Source organism: Saccostrea cucullata, unplaced genomic scaffold (assembly GCF_032062105.1).
Source record: "Saccostrea cucullata isolate Sc308-1 unplaced genomic scaffold, CSIRO_AGI_Scuc_v1 ctg164, whole genome shotgun sequence".
Lineage (NCBI taxonomy): Eukaryota > Metazoa > Mollusca > Bivalvia > Ostreida > Ostreidae > Saccostrea > Saccostrea cuccullata.
Genome location: NW_026937694.1, coordinates 468,605 through 484,521, shown reverse-complemented (window position 1 = coordinate 484,521; position 15,917 = coordinate 468,605). Strand labels below are relative to the sequence as shown.

Here is a 15,917-nt window from a genome sequence, read left to right as displayed (position 1 = left end):
CCGATCCAATGATGGAAACTCCATATTATATTTATTTTCTCTGGGCACACAGGAATAGCGGCCTCTTTTTTCAGACATAACTTTACATACCGGTACTTTACTGAATATGTTCATTAAAAGTCCGACCCACTTTTTGTAAGGGTAAGGGTCAAATAAGGTTAATGTAGTATAGTACATTTAAATTTGATACTAAAGAAGAAGTTGAATCTAACCCAAAACCCACCCCGCCCCCTTAATATGATTTCATTGGCGTCGGAAGCAAAGTGAAAGTTGGGGCCGGGGGGGGGGGGCTAAGCGTAAGAAATATTTTTTAGACCTTCAAAAAAAAAAAAAACATGACAAGCAAAAAAAAAAAAAAAAAAAAAAAAAAGAAATGTCCACTGTCCAAACACAAAAATCATATTTCGTGTGTGTGTGGTGGTGATGGGGGGTCAAATTACAGTGCCAATTTTTTTTTTTTCAAAACACCACCACTTTCCACATTTTAAACCTATACTGCATCGTGTCCATGGAAAGTGGGGGGGGGGGGGGGGGGCTAAACCTACGCAGTAATGTTCAATGTCTATACTAAGTTTAACTTTGGGAAAAAGTGGGGGCTAAGCCCTCTCCCCGGTTCCGATCGACACCTGTGTATTTTCAAGTTTGGAAATTTCCTTTTTTTTTCTTTTTCTTTTTTTTTTTTTTTTTGCTTGTCAAGTTGTTTTCAGCGGATAGCTTGAATTTTCAAAATCGATGCTACGTCACTGTTCTCTCGCCTGAAAAATATCACTCTACTAAAGTTATTTGTTGGATAATTGAATTCCAGTATAACAGTTTAATTGACATAAAAATGTTAAATATTTTGATACTAGATACCCCTTTATAAATTTATAAATTGAGTTGTTTTTCAGGACGTTCCCAGGCGTGGATCTAGGAAATGAAGTTAGATGGGGCGCCAAAAGTAGGCAAGGGGTCTGGGGGCCGCCTTGAGGCCCCCAGTGGGTCAAGGGCAAAGCCCTGGTGGGGGCTCAGGAGGCGAAGCCCCCGGAAGCTCCTGGGTTCTAGAGATTTTGTAGAGTAAAAATGAGGTCTACCAAGTAGGCATATTTACATTTCCTACACGAAACTGTGATTTATGTTTACTTTGACAATTTTAAGGGGGGGGGGGCGCCGGTTGCGCCCCCTCCTTAAATCCGTCACTGGTTCCACTGAACTGAACTTTATTTCACGACAGATAGTAATTGCTCATGCGTGTGATTCTAGGGACGGGGCTTTGCAAAGGAGTGAGGAGTGTTATGGGTAGGCAAAGTCGGAACCAGGGAACACCTTAGGCATACTAGAAACTCCCCAGTCTTTTTTATGCATTAATATTTTACATTGAAATAGCACTTTTTAATAAAGAAAAAAATATCTTTAGAACGCAACGTATTTAACATCAGCCAGTAGAGTTAAAAAAATCTTAAAACTTGAAAATTCTGTATTTGGTGGTGGGGAGGGGGGGGGGGGGGGTCGTCAACTTGTTTTCAGTACCAAATATTACTCATATGTACATATGCCACTAAGTACATGACTATTAATATATTAATTGACTACATTGCATAGGCGTCGGAAACGGGGGGCAGACGCCGTAACCACAGTGCCACGCGGGCGATTGCACCCTGGGGGAGGGGCATCCACGGGACCGGGGGGGGGGGCGGAATTCATTATCCATTTGTACTCGTGAAGATTATCTATGTCAAACTAAATGGTTAAACTGATTTAATTATTAACCACTATTAAAATGGTTTCATTTAAACATTTATTCATATAGGACGGATAACTTTTCTTCAAAAACTGAAAACGTTAGCATATAAACATTGTTTTACGATTAAAAGAAATATTCGGGGGAGGGGTTGCTATGAAGGGGGACGAATTGCTATATACAGCTAGATTTCCCACGGAAGACTAGCTATATATTGAAACTTCCCCGGGGGAAGTAACTGTATAGTCTTTCGAAGGAAGTCCTTTTGGGTCCTTTTAGGTAACTCGACGCACCGTCATGATACTGTAGCGGGCGCACTTGTTTCAGACAGCCGGGCGATGACCCGGTTCACTTTTATCACATGACATATTGACCCGGTTAGTGTCGCTGAAACGAGTGAAAAATAAGCCGGATGTGGCTGGTATTGGTGCTGTTGCTGTAAAAAATTCTCTGAACGCACGAGAACAACGATATAGTGAATATACATTGTATTTCGTTTTCATATTTACTAGATCTAGATCCATTCAATGTACAGTTTGTAAATTTGGAGCATATAGGACCTCGTTACCCACAGAAAGCAGCTTTAAAATAAAACAAAAATGTTTGTCGTGTAAATGTAAACAAATATGTTGTAAAAGTCCCTTATTTATCTCAGAAGTGTATGTTCATTGACACTGAGACTACCACAAATGATAAATAAAAAAAAAAACAAACGAACGTTTCACCATCAAGAACATTTCTACCTCCGTTTTCCGCCATATTTGTTTTCATTTGGCCGCTCGAAATTCTTCGGGCGATCCGGGCTACTTTCAGACCGCCCGGCGGCTTCAAAATATTTGAAACAAGTGACTTGCCCTCTTCCGGAATAGGCTTGGCCCGGCTTACATGTATGAAACAAGTGCGCCCATATCAGCGTCTTTCCGTATTTAAGTGGGCCTACAAAAACAAAAGCCAAATAATAAATTTATATGCTCCGTATTCCTAAAAAAAGAACAATTTACTGAAACAAATGAAATATACTTATAAACTACCCCGAATGGAAGGAAGAAGATAAGGGGAATCAATAAACGTGGTAAGAGGGCATTGTGTGTGGCCTGCGCCTGTTTCAGTGTTTGTCTACTTTCGCTTTAAACAGGTCAAGTCCAAACTTCATGTAGACTAGCTATTAACGTAGGTATTTAAACCTACACAAAGTAGCTATTTTACCCACTTTTTGCTATACTTACAATTTGTTACCAAACGCAGGAACCGCGAAATTTTGAGTATCAATTTCCTAATTGATGCAATAACACTATATTTTTGGTCAAAAAATTATTACTTCGTAAACAGGAAAATAAACAAGTTTGCATAAATTTAATTACCATGCAAAATTGTACCTTTACTAGTAACAGGGACCTATATACTACGTTAGTATATAGGTCCCTGCTAGTAATCATTTTTTGCCTAATTTTTTTCATATTCATCATCAGTATGACTGTTTTGTTCAATTTGGTGCTCACCGTATTCTAGATATTTCACTGTTCCTGCCTTTGGCCACAGAATGTAAGTAAAGCAAAGAGTAGGTAAAAATATTTACCTTTGGTTTAAATGCCTATGCTATTAATAGCTAAGTACGTAGAAATAATCTTTTGACTGGACCTGTTAATATGTAAAACGCCGACAGAACCACCCATATGTTTTTCTAGGTGTGTCTGATTTTCCTCATAAAAACAGAATTTCAAAATCTCAATTTTGTTTTTGTGTTTTTTTTTTTTATTATTTACAGATATAAAGTAATTTCCTATAAGCCTATATATTCAGAAAACATTTGAATAATTATACATAAAGACACACTCGGGCCAAAGTAAAATTATTGTTTGTTTGGAATTGCCTCCAGCCTCATTGAAATGCTCCCTCCTCAAAAAAAATTATTAACCAAAAGTATAGGAAGACTTTTTTTATTCAATCATTATTTTTTTTGCCTGTTGTCACATGCACCATACAAAACACTGAAATGTAGTTTCAGATCTATGCAAAATAAGGTTTCTTTGTTGATCATGTTAATGGTAGATACATTAAATTTTTATTTTTTAAAGTCAAAAAATGTATTTACTATTTACTGAGATTTTTATAAAAAAAATTAAAACTTATCTTCAATTTTGAAACAAAATATAATTTCCCTCCCTCCTGTGTCTGAAACCCTTCAGGCGGCAATTATAAAAACAAACATTTTTTTTAGGGATGGCCTCACATACAGCCACAAACATGCATACAGAAACAACATTGCTTAGATAGAAAAACACATGGAAGGAGGATGAAACAAAAGTCAGTATTTCAAAAATAATATACAGTATCATTAGTAGTGGAAAACTCCTATTCAGAATAGGAGTTTTACACTACTTATGATACTGTATATTATTTTTGAAATACATGTACAAGATTTAATACAAATACAATCATCATTCTAAAGATAGCTAGATTATCTGAACAGTACTTTACAAATTAAAAAGAACATAAACAGGATAAATATTTACTGTTGAGTGTTTCAGGTTCCTGTGAGCACAGTGCACACTGAGTATTAAATAAATGTTTATACATGTACATGTATTTTCTTTTACATTCATTTATCCACACATGATGATATATTGCAGTTTTATATGTTTATTTGTAGGTCAATTTTAAACAGCAATGGGCCTTAGTGTAGGAGCAGTGTTTCATGGAGTCCTTATTGTCCTTTTCTCATCAATTAAGGTATCATATTGCATTCCCCCTTTAAATCTGATCCTGTACTCTAAGTTTTCATTTCATCAATACTTGATAAATAAAAAGAAATTTCCTTGTCCAGGCTTTTAACAATGAGTTGATAGCCTGACTAATATTTAAAATATTTATCTTGATCAACTGTTGATAAAAAGAAAACGTAATCATGTTCATGCAAATTTTATCAAATACACGAAAAGCATGTACACTATATAAATAGTTAAAAATGAATGTGGTTTAAAAATTTTGTGAGCTTAATTACATGTAAGTTCATGAACAACAGTATACATGAATTTAATATGTGAAATTTACACTTCTACATGTACATGCTCTAGTGAAGCAAAATGGACCTGGTTGCTTGAATGTTTTACAGTTTAGTCTTTATTGTGTATGCCGTTAAAAAGAAGAATATTTAAATAGCTGCCAATCACCATAAGTTAGTGGAGAACAGGTACTTGAATACAATGGAATTCTGCAAAGTGCAATACTGTATTCTTGCATGGTAAACTGACACAGTTATTGAAAACACCTGTGTTGGGGAAACTTTTTCCATACAATTAAATGATGTTTATAAAATTGTCAAAGTGCCAAGGTGTAATCAATGATGATCAATATTTTTATACTGTAGATACCTGCAGCTGTATTGATTGAATGCAGGCATGCTTTAGATAAAGCATTGAGCAAAAGTTTAATTTATTAAGGAAGTTGTCAGATTGCCAAATGTAGCCTTTTGCAGGAGCTTTAAATTCATTATAAATCTTTTTTTTTTCTGGACACTTATAAATTATAATGCACAACAATCTTACACAGAAATGATAATCATATTTCACAACAATCTTATTAAGAAGTAGATTTAATGAGAAATATATGTCTTGGAACCATATTTATGATCCTGAATAAAAAAACCTGGAGATAAAGCTGTGTAGAATTACCAAAGTAAAATACAGTTGAACTTCAGTATCTCACACTTTGATATCTCCAATACCATTGATATGCCAAAGTGATTTGGAAGTCCCATCCACATATTCTTTACGTATTTAACCTTTGATCATGTTGATATCTCGAATCGTCGGATATATCTTGGAAGTTTTTTTCTCAGTCCCATCAGGATTGAGACAACGAAGTTTGACTGTTTTTAAATTATGCATATTTTTACACTTTTCTCTTTGACAGATATATTTTCATGTTAATTGTGTGGGGATTTGCTTTAAATTGAAATGATCCAGATACATGTATTACCTTAAAGTCTGACTTTAATAATACAGAACATTTGAAACAATTTGTTAATTCATTTAATATCATAACTAGTGATATTTTATACATGGAAGTATTGCTTTGCATACCAACACATTATGAACCTGATGAATATATAAAGACTCAACTTTATAATGACTATTCACAAAATATTGATTCAAAACAAAAGACAGACAACTTGCAAAAAATTTGATCTTGGACACATGCTATCATTTAATGACAAATATAATAGTGTAGTACATAATTATGCTTTACATCCTTTAATTTATTGCTTTGCTTTGGTCAAATTAATTCTTTTCCACTGTTCATTATGCTGTTATACTCTTATATAATACAAAGGAGATGAAAGTATCAGTGATAATTCAATTGCCATTTGACAAATTTGAAGAGTCGTCCCCTGTCATGTGTAAATTAAATTAATACATATAACATGTATAACCTTTAACAAAAAATCCAGTTGTTATGCATATACTATTCCTTTAAAAATTGTTTTATTATATGTCAATCAATACTTTCTTAGTGTTAAATTAATTAATCGGTAGTTTAACTACCAAGTTAATTAGTAAGTATATATAACAATCAACTCCCATCGGGCCTATATGCTACTTTAAACACAAAATTGAAATACAAATATAATATGTCATTTTTTAAAATTATATTTATACCAGTATTAAGTGACAATTTAGTCAAATTAAGATGGACCAGGGTATCAAATTATATATCATTCAGTTACATTCTATAAAGTTACTCAACATTTCGACAAGTATATCTATAGTAACTTGTATTGTACTTAGTGTGGCTTATTTTTCACCTGATAAGAAACTTATTTATCAAAACATGAATTGTGAAGTTGAATGCTAATCAGAATTATTATTTAACAGACTATATTCGGAAATGACCAATATTTGCCCCTATTTTAAACTTGGACAGAAAAATGGATAATTTTTTTCTAAAACAGGATATATTCGCAGACTTCAAAAAATTGAATAAGTTTATGAGCCATAACAAAAATTGTTTAATATGACTCATGCAGGAAAATGACGAAAATTTAAAATTTCCATGATTTCTTCCAAAAAAGGTGGTTGGGATAAAAATATACAATATACCGCATATAGTCCTTTTAATGTAATTTCCTTTTTGTGTCGCAAAAAAACCCCACACCTATAAATGTTTTACCATCTTAGCATCATGACTATGCAATTATTTTTTCCGTTTTGAATTGCAGACCTCAAGTCTTAGCACAGTTTCATGCTCCATGTCAAGAAGCACTGTACAGGTTGTTTCCAACTGTCCAGTCACAAAGGAGGAATGGAGAAACGCTTCTCAAATGAAGAACTGTTCAGCTTTTGCCAGCCAGTGTAGTGATCCTGATAAATTTGTGTACCATTGTGTGATTAATCCATATCTCAATGAAACACTTGAAGTGTGTGCTTATGAAAAGATAATCCTCTTAGGTATGGAATATGCTTCATTGTTAGCTCACATGAACTTAAAGCTCAAGTGAACTTTTCTGATCACATTGTGTTCGTCGTCCATCTGTTTGTCCTAAAAAAACCAAAAAGAACATTACAAAACAACAAAAAAAAAAAACCCAATCCAGAATATCTATGTTAAAAAGTGAGCATTGTGTAGTGTATACATACAGCACACATGCAAGTTTTAGTCTTATTTACCTAGTGTGTTTGAAATATCTGCCGTAATATTGTGAATTTAATTGTTGCCTTAGTTTTAACTAGTGCTGTCAAAAGTTGGCCCTATTAAAATTAACCTCCCCCCCCCCCCCCCCCCCGTTAACTTTTCCAGACTGAACTAATTTATGCCTTTTCCTAGCCAAGTGTGTCAAATAAGTGATGTGGCCATTGGCACTTTTATTTTAATCTTGTACCACAAATTAGCACATGTAAAGTTTATGTAAAGTACTGTAAATCCCTTTTTATTTTCGAGAACTTTATTATACCCGCACTTTCTAAAGAAAGTTCGGGTATATTGTTGTAACTCATGTCCGTCCGTCCGTCTGTCACACTTTTCTTCCCTGAACTCCTCTTACATTTTACACAGTAGCTTAATCATCTTTTGGGAAATGGTTGGTGGTGTCATGTAGATGTGCAGTAAGGTTTCGGAATTTTGATTTTGCCCTGGGGGGTCAAATGGGGGTCGAAAAATGACGTTTTTTAAGCAAAAAGTCCCGTCTTCCCTGAACTCCTCTTACATTTTACACAGTAGCTTAATCATCTTTTGGGAGATGGTTGGTGGTGTCATGTAGATGTGCAGTAAGGTTTCGGAATTTTGATTTTGCCCTGGGGGGTCAAATGGGGGTCGAAAAATGATGTTTTTTAAGCAAAAAGTCCTGTCTTCCCTGAACTCCTTTTACATTTTACTCCGCAGCCTAATCACCTTTTGGGGGATGATTGGTGGTGTCATGTAGATGTGCAGTAAGGTTTCGGAATTTTGATTTTGCCCCGGGGGGTCAAATGGGGGTCGAAAAATGACGTTTTTTATGCAAAAAGTCCCGTCTTCCCTGAACTCCTTCTAAATTTTACTCAGCAGCCTAATCACCTTTTGGGGGATGATTGGTGGTGTCATGTAGATGTGCAGTAAGGTTTCGGAATTTTGATTTTGCCCCGGGGGGTCAAATGGGGGTCGAAAAATGACGTCTTTTATGCAAAAAGTCCCGTCTTCCCTGAACTCCTTCTACATTTTACTCAGCTGCCTAATCACCTTTTGGGGGATGATTGGTGGTGTCATGTAGATGTGCAGTAAGGTTTCAGAATTCTGATTTTACCCCGGGGGGTCAAATGGGGGTCGAAAAATGACATTTTTTAGGCAAAAAGTCCCGTCTTCCCTGAACTCCTTCTACATTTTACTCAGCAGCCTAATCACCTTTTGGGGGATGATTGGTGGTGTCATGTAGATGTGCAGTAAGGTTTCAGAATTCTGATTTTGCACCAGGGGGTCAAATGGGGGTCGAAAAATGATGTTTTTTATGCAAAAAGCCCCGTCTTCCCTGAACTCCTCTTACATTTTACTCTGCAGCCTAATCATCTTTTGGGAGATGGTTGGTCGGGTCATGTAGATGTGCAGTAAGGTTTCAGAATTTCGATTTTGCCCCGGGGGGTCAAATGGGGGTCGAAAAATGACGTTTTTTATGCATAAAACCACGTTTTCTCTGAACTCCTCTTACATTTTATTCAGCAGCCTAATCATCTTTTGGGAGATGGTTGGTTGGGTCATGTAGATGTGCAGTAAGGTTTTGGAATTTTGATTTTGCCCCGGGGGGTCAAATGTGGGTCGAAAAATGATGTTTTTTTATGCAAAAGTCCCGTCTTCCCTGAACTCCTTTTACATTTTACTCAGCAGCCTAATCACCTTTTGGGAGATGGTTGGTGGTGTCATGTAGATGTGCAGTAAGGTTTTGGAAATCTGATTTTGCCCCAGGGGGTCAAATAGGGGTAAAAAAAATGACGTTTTTAAGCAAAAAGTCCTGTTTTCCCTGAAATTCTCCTACATTTTACACAGTAGCCTAATCATCTTTTGGGAGATGGTTGGTGGTGTCATGTGGATGTGCAGTAAGGTTTCGTAATTTTGATTTTGCCCCGGGGGGTCAAATGGGGGTGGAAAAATGACGTTTTTTGTGCAAAAAGTCCTGTCTTTCCTGAAGTCCTCCTTAATGTTACTCAGAAGCCTAATCATCTTTTAGGAGAGTTAAATATTTTGAAAATTATGTAAAACATCAACGTTAAAGGGTAAAAAAGCATCACATGCTGGGAAACACCTTGAATTTTTATGAGTAATTAATGTACATGTCAAATGTGAGAGTCATATCTCATCTCAATCAAAAGTTATAAGCAAATGCAACATTTTTGAAAAGTAGGTTAGGCTTCAAGGTCAAGGTCACAGAGTAAAAGTCATGATTCATTTGGAAAGGTCTTATCACAGGTAATAATATACATGCATTATAATATGAATGCCCTAATTTTTCTCTTTCAAAATGATGAATTTATAACAATTTAATTTTTTTGCAAGTAGGTCAAACTTCTAGGTCATATGTAAAAAAAAAAACCATGCCATTCTCACAGGTAAATACTAGTACATAAGTTTAATATGAATGCCTTGTCTCTTCTCATTCAGTAGATATGACCGTGATGACCAAAGTTAATTTTATTCAGACAGAAGGACAGTCTGACATACAAATGTACATATTTCTATATGAATTGCATGGGTAAAATTGGCCCAGTGGTTCTAGAGAAGTTAAAAATAGTGTTGTAAAATCGGACATATTTTACTATCGATTATCAAATTGAATCGGAAGAACACAATCGATTATATAATCGATAATTTGAACTATTAAAAAGGTTAAATTTATTAATTCAGCACGAGTAGAATTCCATGACATTTGACCGCGAGCTTCAACTTATCTTTATTGGCATACGACATTTGACACAATTAACAAATAACCGGGTCCATCAGCATATTATTTTTGCATGGAGGCCCATCGCCCTTTTTTCAGAAAGCCAAAAAATTTCAAACTTTAGATCGTGTTGCACCAGGATATTGATATAATTAGGCGTCAACCTCTTCACCATGCACGTTCGCCATTTTGTTTACCGCCGATTAGAGTGACGTCCCTTTGGTGAATATAAAAGTTAAACCTGATCGGCTTAAAAAATACGGCATGAAAAATATAGCGATCTATCGATGATAATATTTACAATCGATTGTCGCCGATCTGGGCCTTTAACAGTCCAGTCCAATACGAAAATTCGTAATATTACAAGTTTTCGTAATATAAAACTTATATTACGATTTTTCGTAATGTAGTTAATTTACGAATACGCGTAATATAGTAGATTGTAAGAAACTATATTACGAGTTTTCGTAATCCAAGACAAATTCAAGCATTGCAAGAATTGAGTGGTGGGTAGCAAAGTATGACGTCAGTAATATATCAGATTCCACGGCTAATGATAGCAGGCGGTCAGATTGGTCAGTTACGCCTATCAGAAAGCATGGAAATTCAAGAAGAAAGTATCGCCAGCGATGGGTGAGTGAACAATTTCTTTTATAATTCTTTTATAGGAATTTTCCCACGGATAAGACCAATTTTCCAGTAAATTTCAATATTCACTCAAGCATGTAGCATTGGTCTATATCACCCGAACTCCCTACTTTTCTTCCGAAGTCTACCCTAAAAATCACACCCTCGTTTCATAATTCAACTGTTCGTGCAATTCGTATAAAAACACACAGAATTTCAAATCTCAGTAAGCGTCGTACAAGTTATCGCCCGTGACATCTCGTATTAAACGCCATACTTTGCTACCCGCCACTCAATTTCTTGCAATGCTTGAATTTGTCTTGGATTACGAAAACTCGTAATATAGTCTCTTAAATCTGCTATATTACGCATATTCGTAATTTAAATACATTACGAAAAATCGTAATATAAGTTTTATATTACGATTACTTGTAATATTACGCTTTCTCGTAATCTTACGTTTTTTCGTAAAATTACAAATTTTCGTATTGGACTGGACTGTTTAAACGACGATTTTTCGATAGTTGGCGACTATCGTAACAACACTAGTTAAAAATGTAAAAAGTTTTCAGACAAACAGATGGACGACATGTCACGACAGACATTATATGATAAGGAAACCAGAAAAGCTCAAATGAGTGTTTTGAAAGGGTTACAATATGGTTGCAGTATTTGAAAAGCTGTTTTTTTCATGCAGAGATATGCATGACCAACATATTCATATTTTATATTTTCTTTAGTAACTTGTTTGTTTGTTGTGAATACATCTCTCTCGGGAATTTTTCCCTCAAATGGAGACAACACCAAATAATAATGATGACAAGATGTGTTTGTGAAACCACTGACGTCCCTGTATGGAAGCCTATGGCGAAGGTTGAGGTTTCTCAAATATATGTCAAACTCAAAGGTCAAGGTCAAAGGGTTCAAATTGTTGGTATCAGAAAAAAGTCTTGTCACAAGGAATGCACATGTGAAATAAGTAATCCCTAGTATTTCGTGTTCAAAAGTTAATTGCCAAGGTTAATTAGGTCACCTGAGTAAACTCAGGTGACCTATTGCTATCCGTTTTCGTCCGTCGTCGTTCGTCGTTCGTCGTGCGTCGTGCGTTAACATTTGAACATTTTCAGCTTCTTCTCTGAAACTGCTGAACCAATTTCAACCAATTTTGGCATATAGCATCTATGGTTGAAGGGGAACAAAAATTGTGAATTTCATGGTCCCTGCCCCCCTGGGGCCTGGGGGGTGGGGCCAAAACCATTAAAATTAGTGCAATCTTTAAAAATCTTCTTCTTTACTCCTGGACATCAAGCAGTCAAACTGTTTGTATGATTGTAATCAGCATTGAGTCCTCTACCAAAATTGTGAAATTCATGGCCCTAGGGTCAGGGGTTCTTGTGCTAGGGCGGGGCTAAATAAATAATATAATGAAAATGCATTATTTCTTTGAAGTTTTTTTTGTGTTATTTGGCATTAAATAACATATAACCAAGTGCCCAGTTAAGCTGAATATGGTTGCCTCTTCCAAAATTGTGAAATTCATCATCACCCCTGGGCTCAGGGGTTTGTTTGGAGTATGGGGCTAAGTTGGTTGTAGTAAAATGCATAATAACTTAAAAGATCTTCTGATGGACTCCAAATCACATGCAACTGATGCAAAAAAAGTTTGTGTCAACTTTATGTTTTAAACAATGTATTAATAAATTAATGTGCATGAGAAAAGAGAAATTTTAAATTGTTTTGTATTGCAAAACAAAAAAAAATTATTTTAGATATAGCCTATCCGGGAATATAGTTGCCTACTGTACACGCTTCAATATTTACGCATGCGCACTCGACTGTTTATTTGGTTTGGAGTGTAAGTCGCCATTTTGGACCAGAGTGCACACCAAGAAAGAAAGAATCTTCGTTTTTTTTTTTGGTCTAAGGTTTTACATAGCGAACGGTGGGTATGAATGTTGACATTTATTAGTTTAAACGGTTTACGGAATATAACGTGGTTTTACGAATACATCGTGTAATCTGAGGTTGTATTGGCGTATTACTTCTCCCGCGTTGTACAAAGGCGACATGATCACATCGTACGATGAAAGTTTGTTCGAGCGTTTTAAATGTTGTCGCCTGCAGCTGCATTATATATGTATTAATAAAATATATTTATTAGGTGTTTAATATGCTGTTTTTTTCTATATGTATGGAAAATATACTTAAGTTAAAACATAGAATATGATGAAATGTTTCGTTCGAATTATCTCTAGACGAATTGCAGTGACAGTCGCTGTACTTACTTGATTACAGCAAAAAAAAAAAAAAAAAAAAAAAAATCACGAAGCGTAATGATTTCAAAATAGACCCAATGAATATTAACTTGGAATTACATCAGTTTTATTTACAATATTAGTAGGTAATAAAGATGTGATTCTGGTTTAGTGGTTTTGTTTGTGGAACAATCCACACTTTACAAAAGTTATGTCCCTTTGTAGGGTTAACCAAAATGGAAAGAAGCAACATTTCTCCTCTTTATGCTACCAAACATTTGTATTCACTGTGTATTGAATGTTTTCTTTGGACGTGTGGGTAGTCCGAATATGGGACAATTAGTAAATATGCAGCAATTTTTATTCAAGTCAAATGACATAGTTACAAACCTGAAAACTACAAAGGCTGCTGTGAGGATTCTAGGGCTCTATCCCAAAAGATGGAAGCAAAGGGACATAACTTTTGAAAAGTGTGGATTCAACTACATCAGGTCTGGTACAATCACTAAATCTAGCTATGTAGCTTAAATTACCTACATAGTTTTATTTACCTACGTGAAGCAGCTTTATTTTATTTTAGCTACCCAAATCATACTTTTGTCTTTGAATTAATATTCTTTCTAAAATTTAGAACAAAGATTAGACATAATGAATTCCCACAGGAAGATATAGTCAGCATGCACATGCACGCTCGTGCAATGCGTAAAATGACAAATTTTAGCGCATTTTGAATATTTTTTTGAATAAATGCATTGATATTTGTTAGTACCAGGAATATTAAAATAGACAGATTGATATAGTCATTACACACATGCATGCACGTGCACACGCATTTGATGCTATTGGGACCAATATAGTTGATTGAGCCGTAACTTTTATACATTTTGATTAAAGGCTATAATACTCGATTCTTTGAAATATATTAAAAGTGTAGACAAGATAATGTGGTTATATGGAAATATATGCATCACCTGCACATGCATGCAGTTCTAAAAATTGCAATACACTCGGGAAAAGATCTTAATGTTTAAAATGAATTGAGTTTGCCTTATTTAATGAAGCTTAAAGGAAATGAATCATAAAGGGAATAAGGCAACAAAAGGGACTTGAGGATCGTTTGGGGAACATCTGTAACGGTTCTCGTTACAATTAGCACTAGAACATTCTGCTTTGGAAGCTGGTTTTGACCTATATTTTCCAGATTTGGTAATTGAGCAGGTTAAAATTTTGGTGCTAGTCTTTTTTCCAGTAACTGTAAGTCCTATTCAAACTAAACTTGCATGGATATTGATTTTTGGATGCACACTTACCCCCTGCCCCCTACCCCCAAAGTTGCAAGATTTGCCTTACTTTGAGAAACCTTTTGTCAAGGTTTTTGATTTATAACTGATTTAAAAGTATTCCTAAAATGCAGTTTGAGAGAACAAATTGCATGTTACGGTTCAATATATTTATAAGAGATTTCAGCTTGGTGTTAAATGACCATAGCAAGTTTTGTTGAAAGAAACCTTTTGTGAATTCTTATATAGTGCATGTATTTAGCTTAATCAGCAAGTGGTAAGTAAGAAATCTAATCAGAAGAATAGGTCCTGGGATCATGAAGCATCCAATCTAATTAGATATTTCAAATCTGCTACTGCTTCTCAAACATCTTAACAGCATTCCATTTGGGGTCACATCAGCACAGTCTTTTGATTGGCCAATGAATTCGTTGCCTCCAAAATCTTAGCTTATAGTTCGGATGAGTTTTCTCTTTTTACTGTCAAATCTATATGCCCGAGGAGTTTTGGAGTTAACAAAATAAGCATTGCAAAAGTTCTGCTATGTATGCATGTGTTATGCTGGATATCTTGTTCATTTTGTCCTGTTTTGTTTGCGTTATTCACATAAGTATCCCAGACTGGTGGACTAAACATTAAATTTATACCAAAATTGCTTTAATTCAAAGTAACACAGTATCATTATCAACATGATCAATAATGAATATGTAGCCATGGAACTTATTTAGAATTGTCAATATTTACCGAAGTTTGAATGTGATTGACCTTATACTCGCACTCCAAAGGAGAGGGGGGTATACTGTTTAACCCTTGTGTGTCCGTCTGTCTGTCTGTAACAATTTTCGTCACAGTTTTCTTAGCAACTACTCATCGCAGATGCTCAAAATTTTAAGACAGTCTTCTCCGAGGCATGTTTTATGTTGGGATACATTTTTGTGCAAATCCGATGTCAACTTCCTGTTTGTCCGTCCGTTTTATACATAACAAATTTTCGTCGCAGTTTTCTCAGCAACTGCAATGCTTGAAATTTTAACACGATCTTTTCTGAGGCATGCCATATGGTGATTTACATTTTTAATCAAATCTGATGTCAACTTCCTGTTTGTTTGTGCGTCTGTCTGTCTCAAACATAACAAATTTTTAGTCACGGTTTAATCAGCAACTACTCATTGCAGATGCTTGAAATTTTAACACTATTCTCTCTAAGGCATGCAATATGGTGGGATGCATTTTTGTTCAAATCCAGTGTCAACTTCCTGTTTGTCTGTGTGTATGTCTGTTTCATAATAACAGATTTTCGTTGCAGTTTTCTCAGCAAATACTCACCGCAGATGCTTGAAATTTTAGTACACTCTTTGTTGAGACATACCATATGATGGGATTCATTTTGGTGTGAATCTGATGTCAACTTTTTAGTTTTCTGTGCATTTGCCAGTAATTATACTTGTGTATATTAACATAATAGTTTATTCGCATTAGAGCAGAGGTATATAATTACTAGTGAGCATTGGCTCACAGATTTCTTGTTGTGTTTATTTGTAATTGAAAGGTCACTCTGAAGTGACCCCGGATAGGATGTTATTAGATGTTGGAGAAGCAGTAGCGGATTCAGATTATCTAATTTTAATTAGATT

General features: G+C 35.2%; 1 protein-coding gene across 2 annotated transcripts in view; it reads left to right on the top strand.

Annotated features, from left to right (window-relative positions):
• The window catches only part of LOC134248682 (uncharacterized), a 56,501-nt gene that overhangs the window by 10,575 nt on the left and 30,009 nt on the right, over positions 1–15,917 (top strand). The window contains exons 1-3 of one of the 2 annotated variants that reach the window (XM_062731078.1): positions 2,644–2,792; positions 4,371–4,450; positions 6,939–7,167. In XM_062731078.1, coding sequence (XP_062587062.1) covers positions 4,388–4,450; positions 6,939–7,167 — 292 coding nt within the window. In that variant the 5' untranslated portion in view covers positions 2,644–2,792; positions 4,371–4,387. Of the gene's footprint in view, positions 1–2,643; positions 2,793–4,370; positions 4,451–6,938; positions 7,168–15,917 lie in introns of those variants that run through there. The other variant, XM_062731080.1, reaches the window with a different exon arrangement.